Below are 22,116 nucleotides of genomic sequence, written 5' to 3'. Positions count from 1 at the left end.
TAAAAGATAATTTCCAACGTTATCTTGAAAAATAAATAAGAAAACTCAGAATAGAGTAAGATAACTTGGAGAATAGTCTTTTGGACTCTGTGGGAGAGGGAGAGGGTGGGATGATTTGAGAGAATGGCATTGAAACATGTATAATATCAGATAAGAAACGAATCGCCAGTCCGGATTCAATGCATGATACTGGATGCTTGGGGCTGGTGCACTGAGACGACCCAGAGGGATGGTACAGGGAGGGAAGAGGCAGGGGGGTTCAGGATGGGGAACACGTGTATACCTGTGGCAGATTCATGTTGATGTATGGAAAACCAATACGATATTGTAAAGTAATTAACCTCCAATTAAAGTAAATAAATTTATATTCAAAAAAGTTTCAGCATGCTCTATTTATAGGGAAGTTAGCCCTCCTTCTTCCACGAACAAAAATGGTGGGGAGAGACGAATTAGAAAATGACTTTATGGAAAGAGATGGTGGAAAAGTTTATTTTAAAATATCCAAAGTACTTAAACTGCATTTTGAAGTGCATTTGTAAGAGAAGCATGGGCAGTGTTGGTGATACCCGGGGGGTTTAACTCTGCTTTATCAGAAGAGGAACAGCAATTGCACTTGGAGAAAGACACTGCACATCCTAAATGACGGAGATACGGGGAGGGCGGAGCAACTGTCGTTGCCTGATTCCTAGTCTGTTCCTTCTTCCACATGTTTTTCTAATTCCTTCACAAACTGATTACGTGGCTTTAGTTGTAAAATTCAGCCCCCTCCCAGAAGGCCCCTATAGATAGGGACTGGGGAAGGAGGAACGGACGGAAGAAAACCAGTCAGTCCCGCTGTGACTGGCCAGTGGAGGCGCGTTGCTGTGCGGCGATACCGCCGCGGAGCCGCTTTATTTGTTCATCAATGAGCATCTACTGCATCCCCTAGATACAGGTCAAGCCCACTGGAAATCGCAGCCACCCATCACAAGCAGTCTTCACTGTATTTCCAGAGCGGGAGCGCCGCCGATCTCTACGCACTGAGTGCGTGTGCCGGTAAGAGAGGGAACAGCTGAGCCTCCGGACGCGGGTGGAGTCAGCTCTGCGCTCCTGAGGCGCTCTCGGCGCTCTCCAGTCCTCGCTGCGCGCCTCCTCGCCCCATCTCCCCGCCGTCTCGGGCTCCGGCTTCTCGGTTACGGTGTCTTTCCCGCTCTTCTAGACTCGCGCCACCGGAGAAGACAGACGGCTCCTTCCACCTGGGCGCCACAGCTGAGCTCGCCTAACGGCCTGAAGGTGCCGGCTGCGAGGAGAAAGCGCGCGCACCTTCCTTGCTCTCCTCCCGGCGGCTCCGCCTCCCGCCAGTTCGGCGCATCGATGTGCGATGCGGCCCAATGGCGACTCTCAGCCGCTGCGGGCCCCGCCCCTCAAGGCACACCCACCAATGAGCGCTTGGCAGGGGCAGAACGCGTCCTGTGCCCGCCTCCCCGTCCAGGCCGCCGGAGCAGGCCGACCTGGGCGGGACCGAAGTGCGGCCGCTCGACCGGCCCGGAGGCTCGGCACCACTTCAGCCCGCGGCCGGGCGGGCGGCGACGGCCCAGAGAGGGCGCCAGACGCCGGCCGTAGCTGAGGCGGGCGGGCGGCGGGAGAGCAGGACGGCGGGGACGTGAGTCCAGCGCACGGAGCCCTGAGCCTGGCGGGGCCCGTACGAAGTCCGCGCTATGGAAGAGAAGTACTTGCCTGAGCTGATGGCAGAGAGAGACAGCCTGGACCCGTCCTTCGTGCACGCCTCGCGCCTGCTGGCCGAAGGTAGGACTTGCCCCCCGGGTGGGCGCAGACCGCCGGCCCCTGTCGCCGCGGCGGGGCTCGGGGAGCGGAGTACGGGAGGACGCCTGTCTCCTTCGCGGAAACTGCCCTGGACGATGCTCGCCCAGAGCCGCGGCGGAGCTGGTCCTTGGGAGGCGGGTGCTACTTCCTCACTCCATTCGCAGCTGAATCCGGGTAGCCCGGAGCGGCGGGCGCTGGCTGTGAAGACAGTGCCCTTTAGGATCACTGATGGAGCGACGTTAAGGAGCTGCGTGGTCCACCGGGATGTTTTAACTCCTCCAAGGGAAGGGAAGTCAGTCTGGAGTGAATGGTGATCAGTGTGGTGTTTGATGAGCTTCTTCTTATCTACAAATCAGTCCCCCCCCCTTCCCTTTTTCTTTCCCTTTTCCCTCTTTCTTTTCTCTTATTTTCTCTCCCTTCTGATTGAGAAGTGATTTTGATTTCCTTAGTCTAATTACAGTCTTTCCTATGGAAAGACTTAGTATTAACCTAGATTAAATTATGCGTGTTCTGTTTGTGCATGTGGAAGTGGCTGAAATGCATATCAGTTTATTTGAAGTGTGATGATTGTGTGCTCTGGGAGATGCTGGTCCCTGGGAACCCTCCACAATTGATCAACTGTTGTACCAAGTGTGCAGTTTGTGTGTGTGTGTGTGTGTGTGATAGAAATATTAACCTGATTACTTCCATTTATCTTGAAACAGTGCTAAAGGTACCCAAGATATCTGTAGCAATCTACATTTACCTTTATAAAAACTAAAGACTTTCGTTTTTTTTTTGGGGGGGTGTGAATGTCTCGATAATGAGTTGCTTCATCATCAAATTGACTACAATGCAGTTTTGTTCCTTAGGTTCTTAGGAACTTACCTACAGCAAAACTAAAAGTAATAACTTTCTTCCCCTTAGCCCTTCAGCATCAAAAGAAATGTTTTCTTTTGTGAGATTTAGTTTTACATGGAAGGAGAAATTCTAATCCCCCATGTATGAATTAAATAGGCATTATACTTATTTAAATGTTTTATTGATGGATTATTATTTGCAACAATAAAGTATCAGATATTTTTCTATTTTGTATATTAAGTAATTAAGTAATTAAAAACAACAATTGAAATATTGAACGCGTGAAACAAGTAAACTACTTTTCAGGGGACAAGTTGATTTTGTAGAGGATTTGGAATGGAAAATGCAGTCATGCTTACTACTTCTTGGTTACTGAATAAAAAAATGCAACCTAAAATTGTAAATGAAAGTCAGTTAAAAAATTAACCTCTAATCTATTAAAAATAAATAAACTACATAAAATAATAGGAACATTGAAAATTAATGGATTAACAAATATTCAAAATGATTAAAAATGCCATTGTGTTCCTAAATCATCTATTTCAATGCATTTTCCAGAAATGTCTTCATTTAGCTGATAAAGTCTTTAAAATAGAAAAAGTTACAAATTAATCATTTTCTCAGACCTGCTAATTGGACTTCTTTTGGGGACATAAGTCATTCATTAATGAGAGTTAGTGTACTGAAAACTGCCAGACTAAAGCAATGCATGTGAGGAGCTCTAAACAGAGTATGGAAGTATTTCTCTGTGGTAAAACAGCCAGAAAAGTCTGTGCACCTGGTTCCTTAAAATTTCCTTAACATTTTATTTTTCTCAGAAATTTGGTTTCTTGACACTTAGGAACATGTTCCTATGTACTTTGTAATTTAATATTTTGCCAGTAGGGGGAAGCATGTTCTGCCTTTGTAATGAATTAGAAGTAAAAAGTGCCTAAATAGAAAAATGTCTAAGGAAGAAACAAAGATAGGTGTCCACATTTCAGAGGAATCATAAGGAGGAGGAGGAGGAGGGGAGTAATGATAATAATCTTGAGTATATAAAGAGACTCTTTGCAACTGGCTGAAAGATCCACAAGATCTAAATTCTGTAATTGTACCCAAGCCTCTTCATGTTCTCATTGAACAGTGTCCTTCTGAATAAACCTTAACATACATTTTACATTACAGATCTTTCGTTGTTTTTTCAAAGGCCGTCTACCTAGATTCTTAGGTCTTATTTCGAATCTCTATAGGAGAGTGTTGTTGAGATAATTTTATTTTTCACCCCTGGAAATGTACTGATTGAAGGCAGTGGCTATAAATACACCTGACATAGATGTTCGTTAGGAAAGAAGGTGTTCCATGAAGTACATTTCAGCCAGCACTGTGCAGAATGTCTCAAGACTGAGTGTGTAATAAAAATGATCCAGATGATTCAGTTCTTTGAAATGGTTTTTTGGAAGGTAATATATACAAGGTCAGTGATGTAAGCCACTGAGCATTCATAATGATTTGTTTTGCTGTTTTGATTGGTGGTAGATGCAAATCAGTGCTCCATTATGACTACAGACTTAGAATTGAAGGTCATGGGGTTAAAAGTGCTAGTTTGTTGGTTATTTTGTTCTTTTTGTTGTAGTTTATTACTTCACTTGTTTTGGTTGGGTGCTTTCAATAGGAATGCGTCTGACAAAGCTGATAGAAGAGCCTGAACATTATATGTACTATGTTGTTACTTAGAAAAGATCTTAAATAATATGTTTTGAATAGCATAATATTGATTGAGTAATGCAAATGATTTTCTTCTGGATTATAATATTGTCTATTATCTATTTGTATGGAAGGTGCTTTGGAGTATGATAAAACAGCAGATTCAGCACAATCCTTGAAGTTCCACTCAGTCTCTGAATTTTCCTGCCAGATGAAATTAGATGAGGTTATTTATATCTATGATACTTCAGGGAAGCACACTAAACTGTGAATCCAGATACCTGGATTTTAATTCCACTTTTGCCCAAAATGAATCTTGGTAAATTTCCCTTCCCTGGGCCAGTTTTCTTGTCTCTCAAATTGAGGAGCTGGACTAGATGATCTGTATGCTTCTTTGTAATTCTAATTATGTCTGGGACTGCTCCTGATGCAAAGGAGTGCAATTGGTATATTTGGAATACCAAAATCATTGGTTAAACATTTTGGAAACTTTTTTCATTTCTTAGTTTAATGATTAACAATATGTTTATTGCATTGTATTGCAGTTTGAGGCATACACATTATTTTGGGCACTGGGGAAAGATTTATGTTCTTACTGAACTATTTTCAATGCTTGGGAGTTAAAAATGTATATACATGAAAATATTATTTTCTTGCAGTAAAATGTGTCTATCTGCTGATAGACATGGATCTGTTCAAATGTATATGTTCAATTATGGTGATTCCATACCTTTTGAAGGATTAATAAATTCTTATCCAATTCAGAGTGTTTGAGTTCTCTGTCTCTTCACAAATATTGGACAATTCATTGTTTTGGTTTACTCATCATATGATAAAGTCAAATATTGCTAATATCCGAACAGTTCAAGTATTTCTAAAAAACTCTGAATGCTTTTTTCAAACTTTCGTGAAAATTTTGCCCTTCCATTTAGGATTGGCCTGTTTGCAGATGTGGTTGAATGAGAAGAACAAGGATCAATAATTTATTACAAAAGCTGACTTGTAGTGGTTTAACTACATTTAGATTTTTAGTAAGGATTATTTTTAATTTTGAATGTGTTCCTTGAAATATTTAAATATGTTGTGTTCTTAAGATAAAGAAAGGTATTGGTATAATATCTAAAACCCACTTCTGATAAAAACTAGTATTCATGTGACTTTTCCTTTGATCAGTGACTTTTCCTTTGCTCTCTCAATAAATTTGGGATAATTTTATTTATGTTTCTTAAAACAAAAAATGGCAAAAAAACTAACTTAAAGATTTTCTTTGATCTGAAAGGTATCTTTGATCTGCAGTTAAAACATATTTATTATATAGTGGAGAAATTATGCTTTAACAAAACACTTGGAATAGAGTGTTGACACCCCTGACAACTATGAAATAAAGGGTATTTCATTTATTTCCTTTCTGATCCTCAGTTTCTTCATTGGTAAAACAGCAAAACTAATATCCATCAGGCATGGTTCTTTTAAGGTTTAAAAAAATACTGTTTGTGACACATAAGCTATATTTTAAAATATAAATTTTATACAACCAAACCAAAAACTGAAGCAGAAATTCTACAAATATAAGTGTCAGGGTCCAGCCCCAGTGGATCCAGGGTAATTCAAAGTGGGGATGGAGTCGGCGAGGAGAGATTTATTTATTTAGAAATTTAAAGAGAGATTGAGGAAGAATAATGTAGTGAAAAAATTGAGGAGAAGAGAGGCTGATATTCCTTGGTTTACATGGAAAGCTAATAAAGTCTCAAGACAAGAAACTTATACCGTCTACATTAGGCCACAGGTGCCTGCTTGAATAGTGGAGAGTGCCCCGCCTTGAGCTCCTTCTCACGTGGGCCTTAGAAGCCCAGGCAAATAAGTAGACATGGAGAGCCTCTGCATTCCAAGGGATCAGCCTGAAAAAGAGAGGGAGGGAGAGGGAGAAAGAGAGAGAGAGAGAGAACCGACACGGGGGAGGCCAAGCTTGTGCAAAAACCCCATAACTTTATTTTCAAAAGGTGCTTATATACCCTAAAGTGAAAGTGAAGTCGCTCAGTCGTGTCTGACTCTTTGCGACCCCATGGACTGTAGTCTACCAGGCTCCTCCGTCCATGGGGTTCTTCAGGCAAGAGTGCTGGAGTGGGTTGCCATTTCCTTCTCCAGGAGATCTTCCCGACTCAGGGATTGAACCCAGGCCTCCCACAGGCCTCCCACATTGTAGGCAGACACTTTACCATCTGAGCCACCAGGGACGTGAAGTTTTACATAATGGAAGATACAGAGTCATGCAGGGGCAGCAGTCCTGACCCTTATGGATACCAGGCTTTCTTTCTCCATATCTTTCCATATACAAAAGATCTCAGGTGATTTACATTATCTTCTGGCCAAGAGGCCTGCTAACACTTTATGGCTCTCTTCCTTAATGAATATTAATCTTATTTCCCCTGAAGTGTTTTTTTTTTTTTTTTAATCTGCATCACCTTTAAAATACTAAATAAAGTTACATCCCTGTAGAACAAAGGCGCAGTGGGTTATATCAAAGAAGGTACTTAACTCAAAAGATCTATGTTGCTGCCTGTTTTTTCTATATACCAACTATATCAACAAATAAAATATATGAAAATTTGGCAGCAAGTATTAGCTCAACAATGAAACCCTTAATCAGTCTTATTCTAATGATTTTGACTCTTCAGAAGCCCCTACATTCCTAGGATGTTTTAAGCTTCCTGTGCCTCATGGTCGGCAGGCCGCAAAAAATCACAGGTGCGGCTGTAAGAGTCAGGCAGGCAGGCTAGAAAGCCATTAGAGGGGTTTTTGGATTGAAACACACTTATATTGCCCAGGAGACTTATTATCTAAAAGCTCTAAATTAACTTTTTCCAGAAAAAGGTGGTGGGGGGACAGCCCCCTGTTAATGTCAGAAGAGTAGGTGGAAAGCATAACACAGTAAAGCAGGCAGACTCTGGTTTTGGGGGTAGATGCTCGAGAATTTTCAGGGAGACCCCTGAGGCTTGATCTTGCCTTTCTGTATGCCGAGCCTCCTTCCTCATGACCTTTGCCATGGGCGGGGTTCCTCACGCTGGCTCCTGGCATATAAGATAATACTTTTTAAGATTGTCCTTAACATTTTAATAACATTATGGACTTGACATCAACCTGAAGTTTGATTTTTTTAATAACATGAGCACTGACTCATGTTAGTACTTAACTCTCTGAATTATTGCTGAGTGAAATTTTAACTCATAGACCAAATTATGAAATAAATTATCTTATGAAACATGGTTCCAATGAGGGTTTTTAAAATATGTTTCTTCTGCCAGTGGTCGCTTGTCCATGTCTGACTTGAGCCTGGTTAGACCAGGACATGGGTAGCTCAAGACTAATTCCACATTTACTTGGCCGTCACTCTGGGCAGCTGGTTTCATCCTTCTTTTTATCAAAGGAAGTAGATCTGTCTATTCCAACGTTCTTCAGACTCCTACTACCTAGAAACTCCTGCACTCTTTTCATTCCCCAAGGATGAAATGCCTCTTTTTGTTCAAGGCTGACTTGTTCTCAGCATCCTTAACCCTGGTGCCCCTCTTCCCCCAGGACTGTCCTGTCATTGTGTCCTTTCTTTAGTGGCTCCACCTTCTTCCTCCCCATCTTACCTTGTGGCAGCCTGTAAACATGATTCAACTAGAATCACTTTAAAAAAATATATAATACTTATTTCACTTTCCAAAAGTAATACAAATAATCTTTCTAGACACTTTTCCTCCCTTGTTTCCTTCCAGTTTCTGATACTGTATTGCTGCTGCTCACTTTCTTAGTTTACCTTCCACAGCTCTGTGTTCTGGTTGCAGCCTCCCATTTTGTCCTGAAACTAGAGTCTCCAGTGAGAATCATCTAATTGCCAAATCCGATAAAATGTTTCTGATCTCTCATCAGGGTACTTGGCTGTACTTTTCACTGTTGGTCTTTTCTCAATTTTTTTTGGTTTCTCCCTTGACTTTTGAACACTACACACTGTTGGTTTTCTCTTTTCTCTGTTACTCTCAGAATCCTCCCTCTTTTTCATCGTCACCCTGGCACACACACCCTATCAGAGTGGTTCATTTAAAGGCAAAGTCTAACCATGTTATACCTTTAAATGCTGTTCTGGAAGGCAGGCTGTCTCTGACCACAGGCCAGCAGAGGAGGAGGGTGGGGGGGTGCCTCCTGGGTGTTCTCAGGGCAGGGAGATTTCAGGCTCTCCCATGTGCCCACGAGAGGGAAGGGCCCTTCTTGTTGATCCCCTGTGACCTCTAGTGACACCAAGAGGGGTAGGGAGAAGTTCCAGCAGGAGTGAAAGCTGCTCTGACACCCAGTGGCTTTGAAGGGGAAGTATGCATTGCTCCTGCTCCTGAGGGTAGACACCCAGGTCTCCACATGGCCTCTGTCCCCACTGCCAGTGGAACAGAAACCTCGTTGCACATTCAGGCCTCCAGTTCTTCTAAAGAGAAGGGGTGCCCCTTTACAGCAGGGGAAAGCTGGACACCTCAGCTCCCTATTTACCTTTCTTGACTGAGGTGAGCATGAGACACTGGTTTTGGGGCTTGGTTTTGTTTTCTATGTCTGTGTTCTTTGGCTAGGGGAGGATGTTTGTCATTTAATTTTTTGTGTGTCTTGCAAGGTTGCCCTCTTTCTAGTCCTGCAGCTGGAAAGAGCAGGCTTTGCTTGAGCCTTTGTTTTTGTCTCCTTCTGTTGATGTTTTTGGTTTGCTAGCATTTCAAGCTCCCATTTTGGTGTATATGAAGCACAAGAAAACCTGGGGAAACAACTACCTAGTTCCCATGGTACCCAGGAGGGCTGCCTTCTTCCACAAAGTCTTTTGTGTTTATCTTATGTATAATATCCAGTCACCATTCATTTGTGTTATAATATTTTTCTTTATATGGTTTTCTTATGAAGGTAGGCTCATTCTTGTACATTAATATTTCATTAATTAATTATGTAAGAATTAGCATGACCAGGATAAATCCATGTGGGTAATCAGAATGCAATATCTGATAAAAATTTTTGGTTTAATTAAGTATAAATCTGGACTGGAGCTCTGTGTCCTCATGGCAGATGTAGAAAGGAAGGATATTTTAGAAACCCTTGGAGATTACTCCATAGTGTCACCAGCCTTTCCTATGTCCTTATTTGTTCTTGTCTGAATACAGACAAGAAATGTAGCTTAATTGGAATTATATTGAGACCAGTCGGTTTGTTTAAGGCTATTATCAGTGTAAGACAATATATTAATAGATTGTAATATGATCCTTGTCTTACAGAAATGGTGAGTTTCAATAAAATAATTTTGGGGCTCTGAAATCACTGCAGATGGTGATTGTAGCCATGAAATTAAACAACACTTACTCCTTGGAAGGAAAGTTATAAACAACCTAGATAGCATATTAAAAGGCAGAGACATTACTTTGCCAAAAAAGGTCCATCTAGTCAAGGCTATGGTTTTTCCAGTGGTCATGTATGGATGTGAGAGTTGGACTGTGAAGAAAACTGAGCACCGAAGAATTGATGCTTTTGAACTGTGGTGTTAGAGAAGACTCTGGAGAGTCCCTTTGACTGTAAGGAGGTCCTACCAGTCCATCCTAAGGGAGATCAGTCCTGGGTCTTGGAAGGACTGATGCTGAAGCTGAAACTCCAGTACTTTGGCCACCTCATGTGAAGAGTTGACTCATTGGAAAAGACCCTGATGCTGAGAGGGATTGAGGTCAGGAGGAGAAGGGAACAACAGAGAATGAGATGGTTGGATGGCATCACTGACTCAATGGGCATGAGTTTGAGTAAACTCTGGGAGTTGATGATGGACAGGGAGGCCTGGTGTGCTGTGGTTCATGGGGTCGCAAAGATTTGGACATGATTCAGCAACCGAACTGAGCTGAACTGAATGAAATAGAAATAGATTAAGAATAATAATAGAGTGCTGGTTAATAACTGATCTCCAAAGTGAATGTTAGCAAATACCCATGTTATGGGACTTTTTCATTGTATCCAATGGAGTGCTCTGAAATAGTCACGTTTTATTTGTCAAAAGGTTGAGGTGTCACAGCTCTGTATCCTTTTGCTCAATTTTTAAAAACTATTTTGGGAAGCAAATCTTTTGTAGCATATTCTCCAGTGCTTACCTTACCCTCCAGAACACGACTTCCAAAAAATTTCTGCAGTATAGAGTGATTTAAAAAAATTCAAGAACAACTGAATGACAAAGTTTTAGGTCCCTTACTATAGATATGGTTCAGGTGCAGTCTGGGCGATCAGTTTGTAGGGCAAGAACTCTACTACACTGAACTATGTGATTACAGTTGCCCTTGAATGTTTGTTGATAACACTGGTCCTCAGTGTGTGTTATTGGTATGTGAAGAGATGTCAGATGTTTAATTTTTTAGTTTTTAACAATATACATGATATAAATTAGCAGTATATGGTGACAGCTGCTGGAGTTTACAGACTGTTAGTGGCACAGGGATTCTGAGGAAATCATGGTGATCATAGATCTTTGCCCTCATCATCTCTCTGTCATCAATGGGGAGATACTCTTTGTCAGTCACTAAACTATATGTCGACATGTCTACCACTGTTTATCCACTCATAATCCTATGAGATAGTTATTAGTGTTACCCTGTCTTACAAATGAGAAAAAATAACAATTAAACAAGTTAATTTATTTCAGATCAGTCAGCAAGTAAATTATAAAGCTGAAACCCAGGTTTTCTCATCCAGAGACTCCTGAAGTGGTTAAAACACCCTGTCTTCTGTGGGAGAAATGCAAGCATTATAGGAAGGTCAAATGTTAACATGCAAAGTAAGTCAAAGAGATCAGTGTGGTGGTACCCGTAATTTCTAAAATATGTTTCTGAATGGGAATATTGGGTGAATTCTTTCACAGCATCTTTAAGTAAGTATAGTTTATAAAAGGTAAGTACATTTATAAAGAGGGAAATTTACCTTAGTACAGTTCAGTTCAGTTGCTCTGTTGTTTCCAACTCTTTGTGACACCATGGACTGCAGCACGCCAGGCCTCTCTGTCCATCACCAACCCATGGAGTTTGCTCAAACTCATGTCCATTGAGTCGGTGATACCATCCAACCATCTCATCCTCTGTCATCTCCTTCTACTCTCACCTTCAATCTTGCCGAACATGAGGGTCTTTTCCAGTGAGTCAGCTCTTCACATCAGGTGGCCAAAGTATTGGAGTTTCAGCTTTAGTGTCAGTCCTTCCAGTGAACACCCAGGACTGGTCTCCTTTAGGATTGACTGGTTGGATCTCCTTGCAGTCCAAGGGACTCTCAAGAGTCTTCTCCAACACCACAGTTCAAAGGCATTAATTATTTGGTGCTCAGCTTTATCATCTAACTCTCACATCCATACATAACTACTGGAAAAACCATAGCTTTGATGAGATGGATCTTTGTTGTCAAAGTAACGTCTGTGCTTTTCAATATGCTGTCTAGGTTGATCGTAGCTTTTCTTCCAAGGAGGAAGCATCTTTAATTTCATGGCTGCAGTCACCATCTGCAGTGATTTTGGAGCCCCACAAAATAAAGTCAGTCACTGTTTTCCCATCTATTTGTTATAAAGTGATGGGACCAGATTCCATGATCTTAGTTTTCTGAATATTGAGTTTTAAGCCAACTTTTTCACTCTCCTCTTTCACTTTCTTCTTCTTCCCTTTCTGCCATAAGGGTGGTGTCATCTGCATATCTGAGCTTATTGATATTTCTCCCAGCAATCTTGATTCCAGCTTGTGTTTAATCCAGCCCAGTGTTTCTCATGATGTACCCTACATATAAGTTAAATAAGCTGAGTGACAATATACAGCCTTGATGCACTCCTTTCCCAATTTTTAACCAGTCTGTTGGTCCATGTCCAGTTCTAACTGTTGCTTCCTGACCTGCACACAGATTTCTCAGGAGGCAGATCAGGTGGTCTGGTATTCCCATCTCTTTCAGATTTTTCCAGTTTTTTGTGATCCACACAGTCAAAGGCTTTGGCATAGTCAGTAAAGCAGAAATAGATGTTTTTCTGGAACTCTCTTGCTTTTTCCATGATCCAGCGGATGTTGGCAATTTGATCTCTTGTTTCTCTGCCTTTTCTAAATCCAGCTTGAACACCTGGGAGTTCACAGTTTATGTACTGTTGAAGCTTGGCTTGGATAATTTTGAGCATTACTTTGAGATGAGTGCAATTTTGCAGTAGTTTGAGAATTCTTTGGCATTGCCTTTCTTTGGGACTGGAATGAAAACTGATTATTTCCAGTCCTGTGGCCATTGCTGAGTTTTCCAAATTTGCTGGCATATTGAATGCAGCATTTTCACAATATCATCATTTAGAATTTGAAATAACTCAACTGGAATTCCATCACCTGCACTAAATTTGTTCCTAAGGCCCACTTGAATTCGCATTCTGTCTGGCTATATGTGAGTGATCACGCCATTGTGATTATCTGAGTTGTGAAAATCTTTTTTGTATAGTTCTTCTGTGTATTCTTGCCACCTCTTCTTAATATCTTCTGCTTCTGTCAAGTCCATAGCATTTCTGTCCTTATTGAGACCATCTTTGCATGAAATGTTCCGTTGGTATCTCTAATTTTCTTGAGATCTCTAGTCTTTCCCATTCTGTTATTTTTCTGTATATCTTTGCATTGATCACTGAGGAAGGCTTTCTTATTTCTCCCTTCTATTTTTTCAAACTCTTCATTGAAATGGTTATAGCTTTCCTTTTCTTCTTTGCCTTTCACTTCTCTTCTTTTCACAATTATTTGTAAGGCCTCCTCCGACAACCATTTTGCCCTCTTTTTTCTTTTTTTTTCTTGGCTACTGTCTTGATCCCTGCCTCCTGTATAATGTCATGAACCTCTGTCCATAGTTCTTCAGGCAGTCTGTCTATCAAATCTAATCCCTTAAATCTATGTCTCACTTCCACTGTATAGTCGTTTAAGGGATTTGATTTATGTCATACCTGAATGGTCTAGTGGTTTTCCCCACTTGCTTCAATTTAAATCTGAATTTGGCAATAAGAAGTTCATGATCTTAGCCACAGTCAGCTCCCGGTCTTGTTTTTGCTGACCGTGTATAACTTCTCCATCTTTGACTGCAAAGAATGTAATCAGTCTGATTTCATTGTTGACCATCTGATGATGTCCATGTGTGGAGTTTTCTCTTGTGTTGTTGGAAGAAGATGTTTGCTATAACCATTGTGTTTTCTTGGCAAAACTCAATGAAGCTTTTGCTCTGCTTCATTGTGTACTCTAAGGCCAAATTTGCTTGGTACTCCAGCTATCTCTTGACTTCCTACTTTTGCATTCCAGTCCCCTATAATTAAAAGGACATTGTTTTTGGGCATTAGTTCTGCAAGGTCTTGTAGGTCTTCATAGATCTATTGAGCCTCAGCTTTCAGCATTATTGGTTGGGGCATAGACTTGGATTAATGTGAATTTGAATGGTTTGCCTTGAAATCGTACAGAGATGAGTTGTCATTTTTGAAATTGCATCCAAGTACTTCATTTCGGACTGTTTTGTTGACTGTGTGATGGCTACTCCATTTCTTCTAAGGGATTCTTGCCCACGGTAGTAGGTATAATGGGCAAATGAGTTAAATTCACCCTTTCCAGTCCATTTTAGTTTACTGATTTCTAAAATGTTGATGTTCAGTCTTGCCATCTCATGTTTGATTACTTCCCATTTGCCTTGATTCATGGACCTAACTTTCCAGGTTCCTATGCAATATTGTGTGGATCACAATAAACTGGAAAATTCTGAAAGAGATGGGAATGCCAGATCACCTGACCTGCCTCTTGAGAAACCTATATGAAGGTCAGGAAGCAACTATTAGAATTGGACATGGAACAACAGACTGGTTCCAAATAGGAAAAGGAGTACGTCAAGGCTGTATATAGTCACCCTGCTTATTTAGCTTCTATGCAGAGTACATCATGAGAAACGCTGGGGTGGAAGAAACACAAGCTGGAATCAAGATTGCCGGGAGAAATATCAATAACCTCAGATATGCAGATGACAACACCCTTATGGCAGAAAGTGAAGAGAAACTAAAAAGCCTTTTGATGGAAGTGAAAGTGAAGAGTGAAAAAGTTGGCTTAAAGGTCAACATTCAGAAAACGAAGATCGTGGCATCCAGTCCCGTCACTCCATGGGAAATAGATGGGGAAACAGTGGAAACAGTGTCAGACTTTATTTTTTGGGGCTCCAAAATCACTGCAAATGGTGACTGCAGCCATGAAATTAAAAGACGCTTACTCCTTGGAAGAAAAGTTATGACCAACCTAGACAGCATATTCAAAAGCAGAGATATTACTTTGCTGACTAAGGTCCATCTAGTCAAGGCTATGGTTTTTCCTGTGGTCGTGTATGGATGTGAGAGGGGGACTCTGAAGAAGGCTGAGCACCGAAGAATTGATGCTTTTGAACTGTGGTGTTGGAGAAGACTCTTGAGAGTCCCTTGGACTGCAAGGAGATCCGACCAGTCCATTCTGGAGGAGATCAACCCTGGGATTTCTTTGGAGGGAATTATACTGAATTTAAAACTCCAATACTTTGGTCACCTAATGTGAAGAGTTGACTCATTGGAAAAGACTCTGATGCTGGGAGGGACTGGGGCAGTTGGAGAAGGGGACGACAAAGCATGAGATGGCTGGATGTCATCACTGACTCGATGGACTTGAGTTTGAGTGAACTCCGGGAATTGGTGATGAACAGGAAGGCCTGGCCTGCTGCGATTCATGGGGTCGCAAAGAGTCGGACACAACTGAGCGACTGAATTGAACTGATGCAATATTCCTCGTTACGCAGTTGGATTTTACTTCCATCTCCAGTCATCTCCACAACTGGGTATTGTTTTTGCTTTGGCTCTGTCCCTTCAGTCTTTCTGGAGTTAGTTCTCCACTGATCTCTAGTAGCATACTGGGCACCTGCCTACCTGAGGAGTTCATCTTTCAGTGTCCTTTTTTTTTTCCCTTTCCATACTGTTCATGTGGTTCTCAAGGCAAGAATACTGAAGTGCTTTGCCGTTTCCTTCTCCAGTGGACCACGTTTTGTTAGTACTCTCCACCCCAACCCTAACTCAGTGAAACTACCTTAGTACAGAATTGTATTAAGGATTATTGAGAAAGCCTAACTTTTCAGAATGTCTTAGCCTAACTATTGTTTCTGAGGAATATTGGGGATGAGGGGGCCAGAGTAGGGGAATATGGCAGTCTTTTTTTGGATCTAAAGTAAGGTTTGGAGAAGTTTCTGTGATTTGTTGAGACACTTTTCTCTCTACATTTTTTTTTTTTTTCTTTTAAGGAGAACTGTTTAACTTGCCAAAGACTTCTAGGAAGGAAGAACAACCATAGCCCCTCTTTTTTGTCTTGAGGGAGTGTGTGTTTAAAATTTGATAGTTTAACAGAGTTCACATGTTGTCAGAACTGGAGAACTCAGCAGCATGGCCTTATTCAAATGTTTTGTATAGGTTCTGAAGCTTAATATTTATTCTTTGAAGCATAGTGGTCAGTATTATGCACTGTTATCAGAATTGCACAATTGATGCTCATTTCCTTCTAATAATTGAATATTAGATTTTACTTTTTTAAAATATATATTTTACTCTTCTAATAGAAAAGCAGAATGTGTTTTCTCTCAATTATAGTTATTTTTAGTAGGTTCACTGTATGTCAGAAAATGATAAGCCCTGATGCAACTCAGGAGACAGAGCCTATGTGACAGAAACAGCAGAGGATGAAGGAGAATCCTGTTCATTTTGAGAAAGAGGGGATGACTAGAGTAATAATTGTTTTTCTTGAACACACACTGTGGGTCATGTCCTTACATTATATCCAAAAAGGCAAGTGGTATTGTCCCTATATTATGGGAAAGGTAAAGAGGCAGATTTCAGAGTAGTGTAATTCATTTGGAGTTTTAAAGTAAGAAGTCAAAGGTTTCATAAATGTCCAGTTTTAATGTGAAGTTGTCAAAAAGCAACCATTAAACACTGATATGTTAAAGATACTGCAGGATATGAGTTGTTTAAGTAAGAACCAAGAGCTTGCTTTAAAAACTTTTAAGAGAGTTAAATGTCTATTACTAGAGAATTTTTTTCCTTTAAAGTAATTTCCTTCATAAATTTTAAGGAATTTGATTTTTTAGAAATTTGATTCACATACAGCAACACACTCATTGTATAAGATCTGACTATAAAATGGAAACAGTAGCATGAATACATAATATAATTTAGTTGTGACTGTTTAGGCATGTTAATGTTTTAAATGGAGAAATTTATGTGAGTGTTGAATTAGGTGTCATCCATATGTCCACATAATCTAAGTTTTCCTTCCTATAAGTCAAAAACTAGATGTTGTATTTTTATCCATCCAAGATCTGGTGGAAAAGGGGTGTTAAGGAATTGTGTGAGTGAAGTGAAAGTTGCTCAGTCGTGTTTGACTCTTACGACCCCATGATCTATACAGTCCTTGGAATTCTCTGGGCTATAATGCTGGAGTGTGTAGCTGTTCGCTTCTCCAGGGTATCTTTCCAACCCAGGGATTGAACCCAGGTCTCCCACATTGTGGATGGTTTCTTTACCAGCTGAGCCACCAGGAAAGCCCAACGAATTGTGTGACGATGGAACATATTTGATAGGCTGAGGCAAATGACATTTCTGTTACATGCAGTTGTTTTGAAATGGAGTTCAAGAGGAGACATGACTCTGTAGAAGCTAGTATTCTGAAATTAGCGAAAGATTGAAAATTATATCATATCTATATAAAGAAAATCTGGTAGAAAAAATCATTGTGATAATTAAGAGTCATTTAATGGAAATAGATAAGGTGATAAGTATTTGGAATGAGGTGCAATAAGCCAAATTGTTTCTCTTTGAGTAAAATGAGCAGACTGTGTGTGTGTGTGTGTGTGTGTGTGTGTGTATGTGTGTGTGAAGCAAAAACTAACCAGGCGATAAATGAAAAACAATACAGACTTGGCCAGTTTGTTGCTATTACCTATAGTCTGTATTACTATCTGAGACCTACACTTAGATGGAGGACAAGGGATAGAGGACAGACTTACAGCTAATTAAATACACAATCTCCATAGGATTGGAGAAAAGCAGTCATAAGGCAAATAGATAATGCTTTAGGAGCCCACAGAGATCATGGGTAGTCTCAGTGGGAGGACCATGTTAGCTGAAATGTAAAGCACAAGTAAGTTATGGTGGGGATTCAGTGAAGGAGGGATTTTAATCTAGGAGAAGGATATACAGATATAGGAAACAACACTTCCAGAGCCTGAAAAAAAATAAAAGAACATTTTTTAAAATGGGTAGATTATACAGAGTGAAGTAAGCCAGAAAGAGAAACACCAATGCAGTATACTAACACATATATATGGAATTTAGAAAGATGGTAACGATAACTCTGTATGCGAGACAGCAAAAGAGACACAGGTGTATAGAACAGACTTTTGGACTCTGAGAGAGAGGAAGAGGGTGGGATGATTTGGGAGAATGGCATTGAAACATGTATAATATCATGTAAGAAACGATTCGCCAGTCTAGGTTCGATGCAGGATACAGGATACTTGGGGCTGGTGCACTGGGATGACCCAGAGAGATGGTATGGGGAGGGAGGTGGCAGAGGGGTTCAGGACTGGGAACTCATGTACACCCGTGGCAGATTCATGTTGATGTATGGCAAAACCAATACAGTATTGTAAAGTAAAATAAAGTAAAAAAAAAAAAAAATAAATAAAATGGGTAGAATTTGTGTGATTTTTATGATTTACAATAAATAAATATATTTATATGGTTGGTCATCTTACGTGTTTCCGGCCAGAGCCAGAGCCAGAGCCATCTTACCTGTTTCTGGCCAGAGCCCCTATATCCACTGTGGAATATCTTAAGTGAGAAGAGCTGGTGGTGTAGCCATGCATTCCGGGAAACAAACTCACTCAGAAGGACGATGCAGATAGTGGAATGCAGTTTATTACACCGGCGGGCCCAAGGCAGAGTCTCCTCTTAGCGAAAGACCCCAACCAGCATTTGTGAAAATCTTTTTTACCCCATGTGTATGTGTCTGAGCCCTCCACTCCAAATTCCTTGAAACTTACATAAACCAAGAAAATACAATCCCAATTACTCCATCATTCACGTGCTATGTGCTCATGTGCTCAAACAGTCAAACAGCCAGTAATCAATAAACCCGAGGTTACACTCTGATAGATACAGAAAAATTTATGGCCTGTCTGGAGGAAGGGGTGATTAGTGTATGTTTTCTCTTAGGTGATGAGTTACCTAGATATGATCTTCAAGGTTCCTCTGTCTGGAGGGGGTCTTATCTTTCTGTTGTTGTTTTCATAAACACTAAACACAGAGTTCAGAGTCCATTGGAAAGGTGGCCGAGCATGATCAGCATGAACAGGCCTAAGATGGAGTCCAGGCCCTATGAATTCCTTCTTCATTGGAAAGGCGTCTTTTGTAATACAAATAAAGTGACTTTTTGAAGTAGGAAACTTAAGGACAGAGGCTGGCTGCCAGGGGAACCAGCTTGTAATTAGAGGACAGGAACTTTCTGGCGCCTCTTTTCCTTACTACCCCACAGACCTTTGAGGAGAGGGACTGGAGGTTGAATCAGTTGCCAGTGGCCATGCTGATTTAATCAACTGTGTTTGTGTAATGAAACCTTGATATTAGTGCACAGAGGAACTGGGTTCAGATTGCATCCATACCCATAGCTCAAGGAGATCTGGTGAGAATGGGGTGCTCCCAGAGGGCTTGGAAGCTCTGCACCCTTTCCTAGATCTGCCCTGGTCATCTCTTCCATTCTTAATTCCTGAGTATGTCACTCTGTAATAAACCTTTAGTATATAGTTAATGTTTCAACCAGAAACCTTGGAAACAAAAAATATATATCTTTTCACACTGTAATGCTGCTTAGTGTAGAGAAATGTTCCTAATACAAGCTTTAAAGATCTAAATGTCTGGCACATTCTGGTGCTCATCTTGTGCTCGCTGTGGATCACTGATCAAAATGGAAACTGTAAATTTCTACATTGACTGTAGAATCACAAATTCAAGGGGAAAATGTATCAAGAAAATGGCACTGGTCAACAGAGTCACATGAGACAAGTCAGTAAGAACACTTGGAGGAAAAAGTAGGTGCCTGCAGTAGATGTTGGATTAGGAGAGAATCAGAGGTTCAAAGAGTGTGCATTCTTCCTTCTTCTTAAGGTCAGTATAGTCTTGAAAGTTATCCACGTTGCTGCATTTGTCAGTAGTTCATTTTTTCTTGCTGAGTAACGCTCCATTGTATCAATATCTCACAATTTAATAGTCCTATATCTTATACATGGACATCTGGATTGTCTTCAGGGTTAGCTTATTATGAGCAGACTGCTTTGAATATTCATGTGCTAGATTTATGTAGATATGCATTCTCTTTATGTGAAGCAGAATTGCTGGGCCTTAGAGTGTGAATGTGTGTGTGTATTTTATAAATATATATAAAATGTAAATAAGGTTAACCATGTATACACACACACACACACACACACACACACACACATTGTATGAGATTGCAATGATTGCACTGTTTTGTCTCTCACCAACATTGCATGAAAACTCTGGTTGTTCCACTTGCTTGCCAACACTTGAAGTTCTCAGTCTTTTTAACAACAGCTATTCTAGTATTTCTGTGGTAACATTGTATATTTTGTTTGTTTGAATCATTTTTAAATTGTGTGTGTTTTTTTTTTTTTTTTATTGAGGTATGGGCTTCCCTGTGGTTTAGCTGGTATAGAATCCGCCTGCAATGTGGGAGACCTGAGTTTGATCCCTGGGTTGGGAAGATACCCTGGAGAAGGGAAAGGCTCCCCACTCCAATATTCTGGCCTGGAGAATTCCATGGACTGTATAGTCCATGGGATTGCAAAGAGTTGGACACGACTGAGTGACTTTCACACACACTCACACACATAGTTGATTTACAATGTTATGTTAGTTTCTGATATACAGCAAAGTGATTCAGTTTGACACACAAAGTGTGAACCACATACACACACATATATCTGTATTATATATATTCTTTTTTAGGTTATTTTTCATTACAAGTTATTATAAGATACTGAGTTTGGTTTCCTGTGCTATGCAGTAGGTCCTTGTTGGCTATCTAGTTCATATATAGAAGTGTGTATATGTTAATTCCAAACTCCTAATTTATCCCTCCCCCTCTTCCCCTTTCAATTTTTAGTTCCTTGATGATTACTGATGTTGGACATGTTCTTGAAAAAATTGACTAGAATGTTGACAAATTTTTAATTCTTGAGGGTCTTTTGAAAAGCCCAAGTTGTTACTTTTTTTCTGAAGTATAATCCTTTGTTTTTTCTTATACTTAATGTTGTGTCCTCTCTAGGACTTCTTTGCCTACCTCAAAGTCACATAGGATCTTTTCAGTATGTTTTCTAGAAGCTTTATGGTTTTAGCTTTAAGTGTAAATTTATGACACATCCAGAGATAACTTTTGTATATAATTTCAACATAGGGTTGGTTCTTTTTTTTAATATAAATCTATTTATTTTAATTGGAGGTTAATTGCTTTACAATATTGTATTGGTTTTGCCGTACATCAACATGAATCTGGCATGGGTTTACATGTGTTCCCTATCCTGAACCCCCCTTCCACCTCCTCCCCGCACCATCCCTCTGGGTCATCCCAGTGCACCAGCCCCAAGCATCCTGTATCATGCATCAAACCTGGACTGGCAATTTGTTTCATACATGATATACATGTTTCAATGCCATTCTCCCAAATCATCCCACCCTCTCCCTCTCCCTCTCCCTCTCCCATAGAGTCCAAAAGACTGTTCTATACATCTGTTTCTCTTTTGCTGTCTCGCATACAGAGTTATCATTACCATCTTTCTAAATTCCATATATATGCATTAGTATACTGTATTGGTGTTTTTCTCTCTGGCTTACTTCACTTGGTATAATAGGCTCCGGTTTCATCCACCTCATTAGAACTGATTCAAATGTATTCTTTTTAATGGTTGAGTAATTCTCCATTGTGTATATGTACCACAGTTTTTGTATCCATTCATCTGCTGATGGACATCTAGGTTGCTTCCATGTCCTGGTTATTATAAACAGTGCTGCGGTGAACATTGGGATACACGTAAGATACGTAATGTCTAAGTATATGTGAAATGTCTACAACATTGACCCTCAATATATCTGTTTTAATACAAAAGGGAATCATGACTGCCTTAGATTTATTAAGCATGACATGTGTAGACTGTGCTTTAAAATTATATATAGCTGCTGCTGCTGCTGCTAAGTCACTTCAGTTATGTCCGACTCTGTGCAACTCCATAGATGACAGCCCACCAGGCTCTGCCATCCCTGGGATTCTCCAGGCAAGAACACTGGAGTGGGTTGCCATTTCCTTCTCCAGTGCATGAAAATGAGAAGTGAAAGTGAGGTTTCTGAGTCATGTCCAACTCTTCGCGACCCCATGGACTGTAGCCTACCAGGCTTTTCTGTCCATGGGATTTTCCAGGCAAGAGTACTGGAGTGGGATGCCATTGCCTTCTATGAAACTTTTTCCATGTCCTCAGAATTTAGAACATAATCCTTTAAGGACACATGGATACACTTTTCTTACTTTAATTGAGGAGGAGACTAGCCATCCCAGAGGCCTTGAAGTTTACTGACTCTGACAAGGATAACATTCAATAAAGTAAGATGTTTGTTGCTATTCAGAAGTAGTGAAATCTTATTAAACCTGAACAACT

At 40.5% G+C, this 22,116-nt stretch overlaps 1 protein-coding gene across 1 annotated transcript in view; it reads left to right on the top strand.

The window, feature by feature from the left end:
* Positions 1 to 1,697: 1,697 nt before the first annotated feature.
* Positions 1,698 to 22,116, top strand: part of KHDRBS2 (KH RNA binding domain containing, signal transduction associated 2) — a 747,046-nt gene continuing 726,627 nt past the window's right edge. Inside the window, exon 1 of the mRNA XM_068960975.1 lies at positions 1,698 to 1,785. Within this exon, the coding sequence (XP_068817076.1) occupies positions 1,698 to 1,785 (88 nt within the window). The remainder of the gene's footprint in view (positions 1,786 to 22,116) is intronic.

Source organism: Capricornis sumatraensis, chromosome 22 (assembly GCF_032405125.1).
Source record: "Capricornis sumatraensis isolate serow.1 chromosome 22, serow.2, whole genome shotgun sequence".
Classification (NCBI taxonomy): Eukaryota; Metazoa; Chordata; class Mammalia; order Artiodactyla; family Bovidae; genus Capricornis; species Capricornis sumatraensis.
This window is presented reverse-complemented; position numbering and strand designations above follow the sequence as displayed.